General features: G+C 45.2%; 1 protein-coding gene across 1 annotated transcript in view; it reads right to left on the reverse strand.

Annotated features, from left to right (window-relative positions):
* Positions 1-1,838: 1,838 nt before the first annotated feature.
* The window catches only part of GPR173 (G protein-coupled receptor 173), a 41,588-nt gene continuing 24,500 nt past the window's right edge, over positions 1,839-18,926 (reverse strand). The window contains exon 2 of the mRNA XM_077471851.1: positions 1,839-3,652. Coding sequence (XP_077327977.1) covers positions 2,335-3,453 — 1,119 coding nt within the window. The 5' untranslated portion in view covers positions 3,454-3,652 and the 3' untranslated portion in view covers positions 1,839-2,334. The remainder of the gene's footprint in view (positions 3,653-18,926) is intronic.

The following is an 18,926-nucleotide window of genomic DNA, read 5'->3' on the forward strand; positions in this document are numbered from 1 at the left end:
TTTTTCAAGGCACTGTATGATGAGATACAGTTACAGGACTGCAGAGATTACAACGCCTGGGCCCATTAGGTCAGGATGCCCAACTGGTGTAATTTACTTACCAGCTGTGCACCCATATTACCTTCCATAGAGCTTTTCTCTTTCATTCACAGCCCTTTTTTTCTCTTCAGTTATCTTTTATAAACCTTTAGATTTTTTAATGCAAAGGATGTCCCATTTGAAGGTCATTGTAGGAGAATTAGGTGGCCCCTTGTAACATTCCTTTGAAGCCCAACTCATTTTGTTTACACTTCTGTCAGCTTACTAAAGTCATCCTAGAATGGCATTGTTACTTTCAGTTGTGTTTATCAATGCATACCATACTAGAACAAAGACAATTACGTATGTTCTTAAACAATGTGAGTGGCAATGATAAGCACTGCCAACATGAGCATAATCCAAGGGTATCAGTGGCTTCGAAGTTGCGATGTTCCCAAATCCATTGGTGCTCCTCCCAGGTAAATAAGTAGGATCCAACATATTGGCAGGAAGGCCATGAAAGTGAGTGCCCACTTTCGTCAGCTTACCCAAGTTATCATGGTGTCCACTTGTATGGTGTTGTTACCTTCAGTTGCATTAATCAATACGTACTATACAAAAACTGATTGTGCTATTCAAGAGCAACCAATCATATTCCTATGCTGGCTTTAGGCCTGAGATGATGGTGAGTGTGGATCATGTTTCAGAGAAGCAGCAGGCCTTGCTGCAAGTATGAACAAGCCCTAACATGAGTGCTTATGTATATGGTGTGGGGAGAAGGTCGTAGATACAGACACATCTAGAACTGGTTCATCTTAAGGGGAAGAGATCCGATAATTGTTTTTTTTTTTTTATGTGTCAACCTGGAAACTCATACATTTTGTTTGTATCAGTCAACAGTCACTTCTTGCTGGTTTTGAGTAGCACAGGTGCAACAGCCAATTCTATTGGCTGGGTGTAATGCATTGGAAAAAGCTGGCTGTGCTTTCCTTTGATGCTACACAAAAGGAGAACTAGATGAACAGGAGGAACGCGGTGACGTACGACACTATGACAAGTCGAGAAAATAAAATTCAATGGTTCTGAGCATGCGTCGAATTGTTTCCAAGCACAAGTAGGAATTTTTCACCTCGGAATTGCTACAGACGATCGGAATTTCCGATGGAAACTTTTTTCGACCGAAAAATTGAGAACCTGCTCTCAATCTTTTGCTGGCGGGAATTCGATGCTCCATCGAAAAGTTCGATGGAGCATACACATTTTCAGACCAAAAGCTCTCATCTGTCTTTTGCTGTCCAAATTTCCAATCGTGTGTATGCGGCATAAGTGTTCTTTATTAAATCATCCATAATATAGCTGCTTCCATGATGTCCCTGCCCAAGGATCACCTTGCCTTAACGCATTTCATTGAAACTGCTTGATCACAACGTAACGTGTTTCACCGAACGGGCTTGATCACAAGTGTGATCCTTGTGATCAAGCCATTTTGGTGAAACGCATTAAGGCAAGGTGATCCTTGGGAAGAGAAATTGTGGAAGCAGCTATATCATGGATGGTTCAATAAAGAACACTTAGAAGGAAGAGATCTCTGGTGTACAGCTTTGGTCTATCTACATTTGTGAACAGCAAGCTGAGATGGGCTTTTTTGAGCCATCAGTCTAGATGCCCATGGAGATTGTATGAGGTGCAGGTCTGTAGTGGTGCTGTATGTGTGGAGGTTTAAATGATAGGAGAACTGGTACCATGTGTTGTGCAGTTGATGGTCCTACAATGTGGTACAGTTTACAATGTCCAAAAACCTTAAAGAACCGACAAACAGGAAAGCAAACTCCCTCATATTTGTATCAATCAAAAGACATTAATACAAGTGATGGCATTTCAACCATTGTCAATAAATATGTCCATAAACAAATACATAAATTCCCACCAGCCTCCCCTTCACCCTCTCGTCAGACAAACTTTGCGCTCCCTCTGTCCCAACCACCCTCCCACCCAAGCTCCGCCCATCATCCCTTAATGCAATAGCTGGAATAAAAAAAAGAGACATCCAGGAAATTCTCACGCACCCCTCCCCCTCCCTCCCAACCGAGTCCTTCATTCACCAATTGTATCTTTAGAAAAAGAAACTTAAAAAAAAAAAAAAGAAAAGAAAAGCTATGGTCTTTCAACTTTATGTTTTTTTTTTATGTCTTCTTTACTCTTATGATGGTCCAATTTATGAAATCCTTCTTGATCATGACCACTTGGTCATGTAAATCCATATTTCCCAATCACTGAGGTTGTTGGTGTGACGTTGGGAGTGGAATGGTTTCTCTCTTACATTACGCAGTAAGGCTCCCTAGGTAGCAAGGCTTTCGTCCTCCAAAAGGGGATGTGGAGCTGAAGGCAGCTCTTCAGGTCTTTATTAAGTAGGAAACACATGATAGGGTTTACCCCAGCCTGAGTAAAAGTCATCCACACGGCAGTGGACAAGTAGCGATGAGGGATGCTACAGGTTTTGACAAACACCCTCCAGTAACAGGCCACAATATAGGGTGACCAAAGCACCAAGAAGCTGAGGGTAATCCCGTAAAACATCCGCCCCAACCTCTTCTCGCTTTTAAACTCATCCATCCCCAAGAGACGCCTGTTGGCAGTATGGGTGTTTTGACGTATACCCAGCAAAGTGGGCGGCATCGGCCCCCTTCCAAATCCAGCAATCCAGTTGGCAGCAGCCTGCCCTGTAGCTCCGGGTCCATGGAATGTCCAGTTCTGGCTGATGGCCGGAACCATCTGCACTGGCTTCATTTTGCGGTGGCGGTACTCAAAGAGGAGTAGTTTGGCATAGACAATATGAGTGGCAACGATCAGCACCGCCAACATGAGCATAAATCCAAGGGTATCATTGGCTTTGAAGTAGCGATGTTCAAAAATACATTGGTCCTCCTCACGGATGAATTTGTAAGTTCCCACATCGAATACCGGCGGGAAGGCCATGGCGACCGAGAGTGTCCAGACCATGCAGATCACTGCAATGCACGTCCACAGCGTCATTCTCTTGGAGTAAAATCGATGGTGGGCGATGGCCATGTAGCGAGTAACACTGATACAGAAAAGCATAAATGAGGCATGGAAGCAAAACAGGACAGCCATGAATGCCACAACTTTACAGCTTAAGAGGCTGTACGCCCAGGCTGAGCCATTGCGGATGGAAAGCAGGACAAATGGAAAACAGGCGGATGATCTGACGGCATCGGCAAGACAGAGGTCCAACAGAAAATAGTAAGGGGCCTTGTGCAAGGAGCGGTCTTTCAACACGAGCAGGGAAACCAGTAAGTTGCCCGCTAAGCTGGCGCATATGATGAAACCCAGAAGCACCAGCTTGAGGTGGGTAGAGATTGCTGTTGACTGGGTTAGAGAGCCAGACAGCTCCTCCGACTCGCTGCCATTAGCCATGTTGGAGGCTGGCTCCAACTAGCCTTTGGTCAGCGGCCCCTTCTCCTTCTGTGCTGCTCCATATCCCAGAACAGTGTTTTTTTTCAGGGGGGCCGGGGGTGAGGGCTTGCAAATGGGAGGGGGTGGAATCAAAGGGGAATGGGAGAAAATGAGAACAAACAGACAACGGTTGTGTGGGAAGACCAAACTATGAGAATGACTGTGCGGCATATGGTTATTCAGTGACGGAATGGTGGAGGAGAAAATATGGGAGTGAGAAAGGAAAAAAAAAAACAGAGGTTATTATTTAATCATTAACACATCTAAAAAAAGTAATACATTAGTCAAGAAAAGAGTCATGGTGAGAATATTACAGAATGCAGATAAAATAACAGAACACATTTTTTTTTTCTTCAAATCTTGCAATTTAAAGTACAACTAAAAGCAAAACTTTTTTTTTTCTTTCATTTTGGATAGAGTAAGGGAGGGTTATAACCCCTGTATTTTTTTTGTTATATGTGTTCTATTGTCCTATATGTGTCCTATTTGCCTTCACTTTCTGTACTATAGCCAAAACAAGAAGTGATAGGAAGTCCCGCTAAAGTGAAGGAATCCCTGGTTGTCACCAGAACTACACCAATCAGTCATAACCTTATAACCACCCACCCAATGTTGAGTAGGTCCCCCTTTTCTGCCAAAACAGCCCTGACCCATCAAAGCGTGGACAACACTAGATCTTGGCAGTATCTGTTGTATCTGGCACCAAGCTGTCAGTAGCAGATCCTTTAAGTTCTGTAAGTTGCAGAGTGGGCCCTCCATGGATTGGACTTCCCATAGTGCATCCTGGTGCCTTCTCTTCCCCAGTTAAGTGAAGCACATGCAGCAAGCCATCCACATGATATAAAATAAAATGTGATTCCTCAGACCAGGACACCTTCTTCCATTGCTCTGGTCCTTACTACACGGACCACTGTTTCCCTTCCCACCTCCATCAATAAGCCTTCCCTCCCCACCTCCATCAAAGACCGTTCCCTCCCCACCTCCATTAATGAGCTGCCCCACCTCCATCAATGAGCCTTCCCTCCCCACCTCTATCAGTGAGCTTTCCCTCCCCACCTCCATCAATGAGCATTCCCTCCCCACCTCCATCAATGAGCCTTCCCTCCCCACCTCCATTAATTAGCCATCCCTCCCCACCTCCATCAATGAGCCTTCCCTCCCCCATCTCCATCAATGAGCCCCCCCACCTCCATCAATGAGCCTTGCCCTACACTCACTTCCATCAATGGGCCTTCTCCCCTCCACCTCCATCAATGAGCCTTCCCACTTCCACCTCCATCAATGAGCTTTCCCTCCCCACCTCCATCAATGAGCCTCCCTCTCACCTCCATCAATGAGCCTTCCCCCACCCCCACCTCCATCAATGAGCCTCCCTCCCCACCTCCATCAACGAGTATTCCCTCCCCACCTCCATCAACAAGACTTCCCTCCCCACCTCCATCAATGGACCTTCCCCCCTCCACCTCCATCAATGAGCCTTCCCACTTCCACCTCCATCAATGAGCTTTCCTCCCCACCTCCATCAATGAGGTCCTTCACATCCAACAGCAGTACCTGACCTCACAAATGGGCACACATTCCCACAGACACCCTCCAAAATATTGTGAAAAGTCTTCCCAGAGGAATGTAGGATGTTATAGGCACAACCCTATGCAACCATGCAACACCATATTAATAGCCATTGTTTTGGAATGGGAAATCGAACATGCTCTGAGCCCTAACCTCAACCCTACTAGAATCTTGTAAATGGTCTTCCCAGAAGAGTGGAGGATGTTATAGCCGCAAAGGTTACCTGACCTCACAAAAGGACATAAATTCTCACAGACACCCTCCGAAATCTAAAAGAATAGCCATGATGATGGTTGGTGTGGGGAGAACTTTATATTAATGTCCATAGTTTTAAAATAGGATACCCAACAAGCTCAGAGCCCTGCTCTCAACCCTACTCAACATGTTTGGGATGAAATTAAATGGCAATTGTGAACCAGGTCTTCTCATCCAAAATCAGTAACTGACCTGAAAGATGGGCACAAATTCCCACAGACACACTACAATTTTTGTGGAAAGTCTTTCCAGAAGAGTGGAGGATGTTATAGCAACAATAGAACAATAACAATAGAAATAGAATATCCAACAAGCTTTGAGCCCATCAACCGCTACTGAACACTTTAGAGATAAATTGGAAGGCCCATTGTGAGGTCTTCTTATCCAACATCATTACCTGGCCTCACAAATGGGCACTGATTCCCACAGAATGTTGTGGAAAGTCTTTCCAGAAGAGTGGAGGATGTTATAGCCACAAATGGGGGCAACACAATGTTAAAAGCAATGGTTTTGGAATGGGATATCCAATAAGCTCTGAGCCCTGACTCCAGCCTACTGAACACTATGAGGGTGAATGGGAAGGCCAGTTATGAGGTTTTCTTATCCAACATCATGACCTGACCTCACAAATGGGCACATATTCCAACAGAATGTTGTGGAAAGTCTTCCCAGGAGAGTGGAGGATGTTATAGCCGCAAAGGTTACCTGACCTCACAAATGGGCACAAATTCTCACAGACACCCTCCAAAAGTTTGTTGAAAGTCTTCCCAGAAGAGTGGAGGCTGCTATGGCCACAAGGAGGAGCAACACTAAAAGAATAAAAAATTTGAAAAAATCTTCACTTAGTAAAAAACAATAAAGAAATCAGCAGCTGAACACCATAACCAAGATACTAGGCACAAAAAAATATATAAAATAAAAAAGTGCAGCGCTTAACCAATAAATATTACTGTGACCATTGTATGTAAAGTAATAATTGAAACTTGATTGTTCAATCAAATTGTATTTGACCACGTGGACCCGTCACCTCTAAACACCACTATTAGATGGAGGCTTACCAGATCCCCAGTGACCCCCCTATTAGGGGAGGCCAAACTGCGTGAATTCGATCTCAGGTCCCATAGACATCCAGATACCCAGATGCAGGAGATTATCCCTATCTTTCGGATGTTTCGCAACCTTCGGATTCACACGACTGCTCTCAGCAGGCTTCCAAACGAAGTGTCACCATAAGAAAACAAAAATGCGCCAAATCGTGTGATATGGTTTCATCAAAAATGTATTAGAGTCGAATGCTCAAGCGCACATAAAACGACTCCCCCGAGTCATAGGAAAAATATACAGGTGCCGTTTAAAAACAAACAGAAATGCTAGCAAAAATAAACAAAAATAAAAAACTCCTCAACAAGAGTTTGTATTGTGATCGTATATGCACAATGGGTGTGAGCGTGGCTACCCTAGGGTCCACATGGTCAAATACAATTTGATTGAACAATAAAATTTCAATTATTATTTTACATACACTGGACATTTTATATATTTTTTGTATCAATTCATATATGGACACTTGAATATATATTTTACATATTTTTGTATGCATTTCTATTTGGACACTTGAATTTATATTTTTTGATTCATCTTTAATAATTTTTGTGTATTTGTTTCCACATTTTTTTTGGTATGCTTTCTTTGCACTTTTTCAATGGTCACAGTAATACTAAAAGAATAAAACCTCACAAATGGGCACAGATTCCAACAGAATGTTGTGGAAAGTCTTCCCAGAAGTGTGGAGGATGTTATAGCCGCAAAGATCACCTGACCTCACAAATGGGCACAAATTCTCACAGATACCCTCCAAAAGCTTGTTGAAAGTCTTCCCAAGGAGTGGAGGCTGCTATGGCCACAAGGAGGAGCAACACTGAAAGAATAGCCATGATGATGGTTGGTGTGGGGAGAACTTAATATTAATGTCCATAGTTTTAAAATAGGATACCCAACAAGCTCAGAGTCCTGTTCTCAACCCTACTGAACACCTTTGGGGTGAAATTAAATGCCAAGTGTGAACCAGGTCTTCTCATCCAAAATCAGTAACTGACCTGAAAGATGGGCACAAATTCACACAGACACACTACAATTTTTTGTGGGAAGTCTTCCCAGAAGAGTGGAGGATGTTATAGCCACAATAGAAATAGAATATCCAACAAGCTTTGATTACATCAACCCTACTGAACACATTAGAGATAAATTGGAAGGCCCATTGTGAGGTCTTCTTATCCAACATCATTACCTGGCCTCACAAATGGGCACTGATTCCCACAGAATCTTGTGGAAAGTCTTCCCAGAAGAGTGGAGGATTTTATAGCCACAATTGGGGGCAACACAATGTTAATAGCAATGGTTTTGGAATGGGATATCCAATAAGCTCTGAGCCATGACATCAGCCTACTGAACACCATGGGGGTATCAGGGCTGGCTTAGCCCTTCCTCCTCTGGGCTGGCCGCTCAGCTGTCGGCTAATTGCCAGCTCTCTTCTCTTTCCACAGTTACCAGCTGTTCCCGATGATGCTCGTCTGACCTGCCTATTTAAAGCCTTCCAGCTCACTTTTTCCTTTGCCTTCGCGTTGGTCACATCACAAGGAACTATCTCCTGCTGTTTGTTTCAAGACTGGCTTGCTGACATCTCTCCTGGCTTCTTATCCTGCTTGCAGTTGCTCTCCTTGAATCCCTGACTTCTGGCCTGGCTGATTACCCTATCTGGTTAATGAACTTTGGACTGGCTGACTACCCGATCTGTCTACTGGACCCTGGCTATGCTTGACTACGTTTTTTTCTATTTACCTTTTTATTTTTATTAATAAACAAGTGTGATTTGATTGTACTACTGTCTCAGTCTGTTTCATGGTTTCTGACAGAGGGTAAATGGGAAGGCCAATTGTGAGGTTTTCTTATCCATCATCATGACCTGACCTCACAAATGGGCACAGATTCCAACAGAATGTTGTGGAAAGTCTTCCCAGAAGAGTAGAGGATGTTATAGCTGCAAAGGTTACCTGACCTCACAAATGGGCACAAATTCTCACAGACACCCTCCAAAAGCTTGTTGAAAGTCTTCCCAAAAGAGTGGAGGCTGCTATGGTCACAAGGAGGAGCGACACTAAAAGAATAAAACCTCACAAATGGGCACAGATTCCAATAGAATGTTGTAGAAAGTCTTCCCAGAAGAGTGGAGGATGTTATAGCCGCAAATGTTACCTGACCTCACAAATGGGCACAAATTCTCACAGACACCCTCCAAAAGCTTGTTGAAAGTCTTCCCAGAAGAGTGGAGGCTGCTAAGGCCACAAGGAGGAGCAACACTAAAAGAATGACCATGATGATGGTTGGTGGTTATATTAATTTCCATGGTTTTAAAATAGGATACCCAACAAGCTCAGAGCCCTGATCTCAACCCTACTGAACACCTTTGGGATGAAATGAAATGCCAATTGTGAAGCAGGTCTTCTCATCCATCATCAGTATCTGACCTGAAAGACACATTCCCACAGACACCCTCCAAAACATTGTGTAAAGTCTTCCCAGAAGAGTGGTGGGTAGGGATGGCCGAACTGTTCGTCCGACGGTCGGTTCGCGGCGAATTTCGGCTGTTCGCGGTCCGCCTGATCGGTGGACTATTGCCGCTGTTCGCCTGGCGGACTTACGTGTTTACTGTGTAAAAGAACTTTGATCTATGATGACACATCCATCATGGGGTACAGGACAGCCAATTGAGACATTACAGCACATGGACACTTGGACATTCCCCCTAACTTATAAATAGACCCGATCCAGCGGCCATTTTACATTCTTTCTACTGTCACTATAGGGAGAGGTTGCTGTGTGGAGCAGGGAGAGACTGCAGTGACCCAAATCGCTAGCTATTAGGTCCACAAAAGTTATTTTAAGGACTGGTATGGTATAGGTGTAGTTCAGGATATAGGTTTGAGGCACTGCTATTCAAGTCATTGTTGTAGCAGATTGTCTTTTGTCAGTGCTGAGAGAGGGACAGATAGGACGCTGTGTGTTGCAGAGAGGGACAGTCAGTTTAATCATTAGCTGTTACTATTAGGTCCACAAAAGTCCTTTGCAGGACTGGTATGGTGTAGTAGTACAGGATATAGTTTTGAGTGCTATTCAAGTTATTGTTGCAGCAGCCTGTGTTTTGTCCGTTTAAATAGGGACAGACAGGAAGTTGTGTGTGGCAGTGAGGGACAGTCAGTTTAATCAGTAGCTGTTACTATTAGGTCCACAAAGGTCCTTTTCAGGACTGGTATGGTAATAGGGTTGTACACGTATAATATTCTTTCTTCCAAATATAGAAAGAATATTATACTTGACTTCTGCCCTTCTGCTGCAGTAGTCCTTTATGAGTATAGGGACTGAGGTACAGTCTGCTAATCACAACCTACTAGTTCCACGAAGGTCCTTCTAAGGACTGGTAAGGTATAGCGTACTAGAGTATATAGGGTTGAGTGAGGTACAGTCTGGTAATCCTCAAGGACTGGTATAGGTCCACAGTATATAGGGTTGAGGTGCACTACTGCTGACTGCTGCCCTATTCTGCAGCAGTCCTTTATCAGTATAGGGACTGAGGTACAGTCTGCTAATCACAACCTACTAGTTCCACAAAGGTCCTTCTAAGGACTGGTAAGGTATAGTGTACTACAGTATATAGGGTTGAGTGAGGTACAGTCTGCTAATCACAACCTACTAGTTCCACAAAGGTCCTTATAAGGGCTGGTAAGGTATAGCGTACTAGAGTATATAGGGTTGAGTGAGGTACAGTCTACTAATCCTTAAGGACTGGTATAGGTCCACAATATATAGGGTTGAGGTGCACTACTGCTGACTGCTGCCCTATTCTGCAGCAGTCCTTTATCAGTATAGGGACTGAGGTACAGTCTGCTAATCACAACCTACTAGTTCCACAAAGGTCCTTATAAGGACTGGTAAGGTATAGCGTACTAGAGTATATAGGGTTGAGTGAGGTACAGTCTGCTAATCCTTAAGGACTGGTATAGGTCCACAATATATAGGGTTGAGGTGCACTACTGCTGACTGCTGCCCTATTCTGCAGCAGTCCTTTATCAGTATAGGGACTGAGGTACAGTCTGCTAATCACAACCTACTAGTTCCACAAAGGTCCTTATAAGGACTGGTAAGGTATAGTGTACTACAGTATATAGGGTTGAGTGAGGTACAGTCTGCTAATCCTTAAGGACTGGTATAGGTCCACAATATATAGGGTTGAGGTGCACTACTGCTGACTTTTGCCCTTCTGCAGCAGTAGTCCTTTATGAGTATAGGGACTGAGGTACAGTCTGCTAATCACAACCTACTAGTTCCACAAAGGTCCTTATAAGGACTGGTAAGGTATAGCGTACTAGAGTATATAGGGTTGAGTGAGGTACAGTCTGCTAATCCTTAGGGACTGGTAGAGGTCCACAATATATAGGGTTGAGGTGCACTACTGCTGACTTCTGCCCTTCTGCTGCAGTAGACCTTTATGAGTATAGGGACTGAGGTACAGTCTGCTAATCACAACCTACTAGTTCCACAAAGGTCCTTTTAAGGACTGGTAAGGTATAGTGTACTACAGTATATAGGGTTGAGTGAGGTACAGTCTGCTAATCCTTAAGGACTGGTATAGGTCCACAATATATAGGTTTGAGGTGCACTACTGCTGACTTCTGCCCTTCTGCTGCAGTAGTCCTTTATGAGTATAGGGACTGAGGTACAGTCTGCTAATCACAACCTACTAGTTCCACAAAGGTCCTTATAAGGACTGGTAAGGTATAGTGTACTACAGTATATAGGGTTGAGTGAGGTACAGTCTGCTAATCCTTAAGGACTGGTATAGGTCCACAATATATAGGGTTGAGGTGCACTACTGCTGACTTCTGCCCTTCTGCTGCAGTAGTCCTTTATGAGTATAGGGACTGAGGTACAGTCTGCTAATCACAACCTACTAGTTCCACAAAGGTCCTTATAAGGACTGGTAAGGTATAGTGTACTACAGTATATAGAGTTGAGTGTGGTACAGTCTGCTAATCCTTAAGGACTGGTATAGGTTCACAATATATAGGGTTGAGGTGCACTACTGCTGACTTCTGCCCTTCTGCTGCAGTAGTTCTTTATTAGTATAGGGACTGAGGTACAGTCTGCTAATCACAACCTACTAGTTCCACAAAGGTCCTTATAAGGACTGGTAAGGTATAGTGTACTACAGTATATAGGGTTGAGTGAGGTACAGTCTGCTAATCACAACCTACTAGTTCCACAAATGTCCTTAAGGACTGGTATAGGTGTACTATTTGGTGTGCAGTATATAGTTGTGTAATGCATGTATAAAATACTTGCACATACTTGACTTCCTCCTGGGGCTGCTTATTATGAGGGGCTCCCACCATCCCTGTGCTTTGCTGACTTCCTCCTGGGGCTGTACCCCTGTTGTGCATATTATGAGGGGCTCCCACCATCCCTGTGCTAAGCTCATTATGAGGGGCTCCCACCATCCCTGTGCTATGCTGACTTCCTCCTGGGGCTGTACCTCTGCTGTGCATATTATGAGGGGCTCCTACCATCCATGTGCTATGCTCATTATGAGGGGCTCCCACCATCCCTGTGCTATGCTGACTTCCTCCTGGGGCTGTACCTCTGCTGTGCATATTATAAGGGGCTCCCACCATCCCTGTGCTATGCTCATTATGAGGGTCTCCCACCATCCCTGTGCTATGCTGACTTCCTCCTGGGGCTGTACCTCTGCTGTGCATATTATGAGGGGCTCCCACCATCCCTGTGCTATGCTCATTATGAGGGGCTCTCACCATCCCTGTGCTATGCTGACTTCCTCCTGGGGCTGCTTATTATAAGGGGCTCCCACCATCCCTGTGCTATGCTGACTTACTCCTGGGGCTGTACCTCTGCTGTGCATATTATGAGGGGCTCCCACCATCCCTGTGCTATGCTCATTATGAGGGGCTCCCACCATCCCTGTGCTATGCTGACTTCCTCCTGGGGCTGTACCTCTGCTGTGCATATTATGAGGGGCTCCCACCATCCCTGTGCTATGCTCATTATGAGGGGCTCTCACCATCCCTGTGCTATGCTGACTTCCTCCTGGGGCTGCTTACGGTGCAGGTGTCAGTGCTGTATATCACGGTGCTGGTGTCAGTGCTGTATATCACGGTGCTGGTGTCAGTGCTTTATGTCACGCTGCTGATGTCAGTGCTCTCTATCACGGTGCTGGTGTCAGATCACTCTATCATGGTGCAGGTGTCATTGCTGTATGTCACGCTGCTGATGTCAGTGCTCTCTATCACGGTGCTGGTGTCAGATCACTCTATCACGGTGCAAGTGTCATTGCTGTATGTCACGCTGCTGATGTCAGTGCTCTCTATCACGGTGCTGGTGTCAGATCACTCTATCACGGTGCAAGTGTCATTGCTGTATGTCACGCTGCTGATGTCAGTGCTCTCTATCACGGTGCTGGTGTCAGATCACTCTATCACGGTGCAGGTGTCATTGCTGTATGACACACTGCTGATGTCAGTGCTCTCTATCACGGTGCTGGTGTCAGATCACTCTATTAAGGTGCAGGTGTCATTGCTGTATGTCACGTTGCTGATGTCAGTGCTCTCTATCACGGTGCTGGTGTCAGATCACTCTATCACAGTGCAGGTGTCATTGCTGTATGTCACGCTGCTGATGTCAGTGCTCTCTATCACGGTGCTGGTGTCAGATCACTCTATTAAGGTGCAGGTGTCATTGCTGTATGTCACGCTGCTGATGTCAGTGCTCTCTATCACTGTGCTGGTGTCAGATCACTCTATCACGGTGCAGGTGTCATTGCTGGTGATCATCTCCTGCACCCTCTTCTTTGCCTACCCTGACCTTCCCTCTCCTCCATTGCCTTCACGTGCTCCACAGTCCTGGATTGTCACAATTTCACATATAAAAAAAGAATGCTTGTAGTTGTCGATCCCAGATTCACTTCATACATGTGTTATGTCATTGGCCATGTGGTGGGACTATGTGTGCACAGCTAGTAATTATTTTGTGACTGCAAATTTGACCTGTAGGTTTGTAAAGTTCGCCTCCCTTTGAAGTCAATGGGGCCCGCCGCGAACGTTACGGTTCGCGAACTATCGGCCGCGTTCGCGTTCGCGAAACGTCCCGTCGGAAGTTCGTCCATCACTAGTGGAGGGTGTTATAGCCGCATAGGGGCAACGCCATGTTAATCAACATTGTTTTGGAATGGGATATCCAACAAACTCCAAGCCCTGACCTCAACCCAACTGAACACCTTTGGGATGAATGAAAAGACTAACTGTGAGGTCCTCTTATCAAAAACGATTATCTGACCTCAAAAATGGGCACAGATTCCCATAGAATGTTGTGGAAAGTCTTTCCAGAAGAGTGGAGGATGTTCTAGCCACAAATAGGGGAAACACCATGTTAATGGACATGGTTTTGGAATGGGATAGCCAACAAGCTCCGAGCCCTGACCTCAACCCAACTGAACACCTTTGGGATGAATAAAAAGACCAACTGTGAGGTCTACTTATCAAAAACCATTATCTGACCTCAAAAATGGGCGCAGATTCCGATAGAATGTTGTGGAAAGTCTTTCCAGAAGAGTGGAGGATGTTCTAGCCACAAATAGGGGAAACGCCATGTTAATGGATATGGTTTTGGAATGGGATAGCCAACAAGCTCAGAGCCCTGACCTCAACCCAACTGAACCCCTTTGGGATGTTATAACCGCATGGGGCAATGCCATGTTAATGGACACAGTTTTGGAATGGGAGAGCCAACAAGCTCCGAGCCCTGACCTCAACCCAACTGAACACCTTTGGGATGAATGAAAAGACCAACTGTGAGGTCTACTTGTTAAAAATCATTATCTGACCTCAAAAATGGGCACAGATTGCCATAGAATTTCGTGGAAAGTCTTCCCAGAAGAGCGGAAAGTCTTCCCAGAAGAGTGGAGGATGTTATAGCCACAAATAGGGGCAACACCATGTTAATGGACATGGTTTTGGAATGGGATAGCCAACAAGCTCCGAGCCCTGACCTCTACCCAACTGAACACCTTTGGGATGAATGAGAAGACCAACTGTGAGGTCTTCTTATAAATCATTATCTGACCTCAAAAATGGACACAGATTCCCATAGAATGTTGTGGAAAGTCTTCCCAGAAGAGAAGAGGGTGTTATAGCCACAAATAGGGGCAACACCATGTTAATGGACATGGTTTTGGAATGGGATAGCCAACAAACTTTGAGCCCTGACCTCAAGCCAACTGAACACCTTTGAGATGAATGAAAAAACCAACTGTGAGGTCTTCTTATAAATCATTATCTGACCTCAAAAATTGGCACAGATTCCCATATAATTTGGTGGAAAGTCTCCCCAGAAGAGCGGAAAGTCTTCCCAGAAGAGTGGAGGATGTTATAGCCACAAATAGGGGCAACACCATGTTAATGGATATGGTTTTGGAATGGGATAGCCAACAAGCTCCGAGCCCTGACCTCAACCCAACTGAACACCTTTGGGATGAATGAGAAGGCCACTTGTGAAGTCTTCTTATCCAACATCATTATCTGACCTCACAAATAGGCACATATTCCCACAAAATCTTATGAAAAGTCCCATAGAAGAGTGGAGGATGTTATAGCCACAAAGGGGGCAACTGCATATTAATGGCCAGGCAGATATAGGTTATTCTTGCTCGTATTATTAATGGTTTCTGTAATGAGATGATCAACAAGCTCGTATAGGTGTGATGGTCAGGTGATCACAAACGTTTGGCCTTATAGTGAATTTCTTCAGGGCAATGCCCGCCTTTGTCTAACATTCCTTTGTGATTGTATAGTCTTTCCTTTTAGCTAATGCCCCTCTCTGGACACAGAAGCATTAACATCTAAAAAAGTCTAAAAAAGTCTAAAACGTCACATATATAGGTAAAGCCTATAACTTTTCATTAGAAGTCACACACCGTCTGCATAATCTTACAAAACGTTTTTGCTTTTTGCTTACTAGCCTGGTGATGCGATCAGACGACATGAAAATGGATGAGGTATGAATGGACGGAGATTTACATTCCCTACAGACGCATGCACATACTTTGGCAGACTTGCAGAACAAATGAAAGTGGACCTGTCATCGCTGCATAAAATTCCACTCATAGGATTAAAATGGCAAATAAAAATTCCTACGGAGGGATGTCCAAGCTTTTTTTTTGTATCCCAAGAGCCAAGACATAATTAGAATAAAAGGGATAGCATACTGAATACCGATATTTAGAGAGGAACGTTGGGCAAACAGCTAAATACAAAACGTAAATATGCTATATTGTCAAAAGTATTGGGACATCTGCCTTTACACGCACATGAACTTTAATGGCATCCCCAGTCTTAGTATGTAGGGTTCAATATTGAGTTGGCCCACCCTTTGCAGCTATAACAGCTTCAACTCTTCTGGGAAGGCTGTCCATGAGGTTTATGATTTTGCCCATGGGAATGTTTGACCATTCTTCCAGAAGCGCATTTGGGAGGTTGTCAGGCACTGATGTTGGACAAGAAGGCCTGGCTTGCAGTCTCTGCTCTAATTTCTCCTGAAGGTGTTCTATTGGGTTGAGGTTGGGACTCTGCAGGCCAGTCACATTTCTCCACCCCAAACTTCAACATCCATGTCTTTATGGACCTTGTTTTGTGCACTGGTCCAAACCATTTGGTAGAGGTGGGATTATGGTGTGGGGGTTGTTTTTCAGGGGTTTCATAGTTTCATAGTTAGTAAGGTTGAATAAAGACACCAGTCCATCCAGTTCAACCTGAGTGAGTGTCTACCCCTATCCCTGTACATTGCACACTCACATTGATCCCTACCCTCAAGGAGCCCACAATCTAAGGTCCCCATTCATATACTAAGGGCAATTTTGGACAGAAGCCAATTAACCTACCTGCATGTCTTTGGAGTGTGGGAGGAAACTGGAGTACCTGGAGGAAACCCACACAGGCACAGGGAGAACATGCAAACTCCAGGCAGGTAGTGTTGTGGTTGGGATTTCAACCAGTGACCCTTTTTACTGCTAGGTGAGAGTGCTACCCACTACACCACTGTGCTGCCCGTCAGCTTGGCCACTTAGTTCCAGTGAAGGGAACTCTTAAGGCCTCAACCAGTGGCGTTGGCAGGAGGGGGCTCACCGTAGCTGAAGCCAGAGTTGGTCCCGAAAAGGCCAGAGTTGACACCGTTCTATTTATAGCCCGAGCACCCCCAAGTGGGAACCGATCTTATCCTGAGCACCGCTGAGTGCTGCCGAGTCACATAGCAGGTCCTTCTGGAGCCTGCAGCGCTGATGGATGCCCCAATGGTGGGAGTGTGGGACGTGTGACGTCCCTCATAGGGGTTGCAGGCTCCAGAAGGCGGGAATTACAATTCAGCTTGGCGCTCAGCGCTCCTCCTCTCCTCCGGCTGCTTGCTGTGAAGATGGGTGCGCACTGCACACCACAGCTGAGTTTCTGCTGCAGGACACATGGATTCTCCTGGTCAGGTAGGTCAGTGTGTGTCACTACCGTTGGTGTATGTAGGTCAGTATATATCAGTTAGGTAGGTCAGTGTATGTCAGGCAGGTCAGTGTATGTATGTCAGGTAGGTCAGTGTATGTCAGGTAGGTAGCTCAGTGTATTATGTCAGGTAGGTCAGTGTATGTATGTCAGGTAGGTCCTTGTATGTCAGGTAGGTAGGTCAATGCATGTATGTCAGGTAGGTCAGTGTATTTCAGGTAGGTAGGTCAATGTATGTATGTCAGGTAGGTTAGTGTATGTCAGGTAGGTAGCTAAGTGTATTATGTCAGGTAGGTCAGTGTATGTAAGGTAGGTAGGTCAGTGTATGTATGTCAGGTAGGTTAGTGTATGTCAGAGAGGTAGGTCAGTGTATGTCAGGTAGGTCAGTGTATGTCAGGGAGGTAGGTCAGTGTATGTCAGGTAGGTCAGTGTATGTCAGGTAGGTAGGTCAGTGTATGTATGGCAGGTAGGTCAGTGTATATATGTCAGGTAGGTAAGTCAGTGCATGTATGTCAGGTAGGTCAGTGCGTGTATGTCAGTGTGTGTCAGGCAGGTCAGTGTGTGTCAGGTAGGTCAGTGCATGTCAGGCAGGTCAGTGCATGTTAGGTAGGTCAGTGCGTATCAGGTAGGTAGGTCAGTGTATGTATGTCAGGTAGGTCAGTGCATGTCAGGTAGGTAGGTCAGTGCGTGTATGTCAGGTAGGTCAGTGCGTCTCAGGTAGGTAAGTCAGTGTATGTCAGGCAGGTAGGTCAGTGTGGCAGGCAGGTGAGTTTAGTGGGCAGCATTGATGGGCATCAGTATGCCAGGCAGCAACTAGCAAGTGAGCTTACCCCTTGCCACACAACCCCACTGCCCAGCCAAAAAACGCAGCCCCCCCCCATGTTTTTGGACCTCGGGCTGAAGCCCCTGGTCTTTTTGCCACCTAGAAACGCCCCTAGCCTCGGCATACCTAAGACATTTTGGACAATTTCATGCTCCCAACTTTGTGAGAACAGTTTGGGGGTGGCCCCTTCCTGTTCCAACATGAATGCGCTCCAGGGCACAAAGCAAGGTCCATAAAGACATGGATGAGCGAGTTTGGGGTGGAGGAACTTGACTGGCCTGCACAGAGTCCTGACCTCATCCTGATAGAACACCTTTGGGATGAATAAGAGCGGAGACTGCGAGCCAGGCCTTCTCATCCAACATCAGTGCCTGACCTCACAAATGCTCTTCTGGAAGAATGGTCAAATACTCTCATAGACACACTCCTAAACCTTGTGGATGGCCTTCCCAGAAGAGTTGAAGCTGTTATAGCTGCAAAGGGTGGGCTAACTCAATATTGAACCCTACAGGCTAAGAGTGGGATGCCATAAAAGTTCATGTGTTCATGCTATTGTATGATTTTTTTTTTTTTGCATGGTATTTTTATTGTATGATATATATATCTATATAGCTATATATCTATATCTATCTATCTATCTATCTATATATATATATATATTTTTTTTTTTTTTAATGGTTGAACTAGAAGGACTTGTGTCTTTTTTGCAACCTGACTATTTAACTATGTGCGTGTAAAAGCAGGTGTCCCAATATTTTTGACAATATAGTGTATGTATGTGGATTGTATGGCCTGCGAATGGATTTGGTGCCATATTACTTAGCCCTGAATATGAATCTGCTATCTCCCGCTATAGCCTCAGACAGGGAATCAATTTTGCTCTGCTTCATTGCCCGGTGAACAAGCTATAGGCCAGTGATGGCGAACCTTGGCACCTTGGCACCTACATTTCCCATGATGCTCAACTACACTGCACAGTGGATGAGCATCATGGGAAATGTAGTTCCAAAACATCTGGGGTGCCAAGGTTCACCATCACTGACCCAAAGGGCCTAGTATGGATTGGGGGGGGACCCCACGCAGTTTTATTTCTGGCTTTCATTTCAGCTCTCATCAGGGAAGCCCTCTGACAGCTGATGAGTCACTGGTTGCTAAGGACGCGGCGGCTGGCTTCCTGCCCCGCT

This window comes from Lithobates pipiens, unplaced genomic scaffold, assembly GCF_037356315.1.
Source record: "Lithobates pipiens isolate NorthernLeopardFrog02 unplaced genomic scaffold, aLitPip1_a1.2 Scaffold_1, whole genome shotgun sequence".
NCBI lineage: Eukaryota > Metazoa > Chordata > Amphibia > Anura > Ranidae > Lithobates > Lithobates pipiens.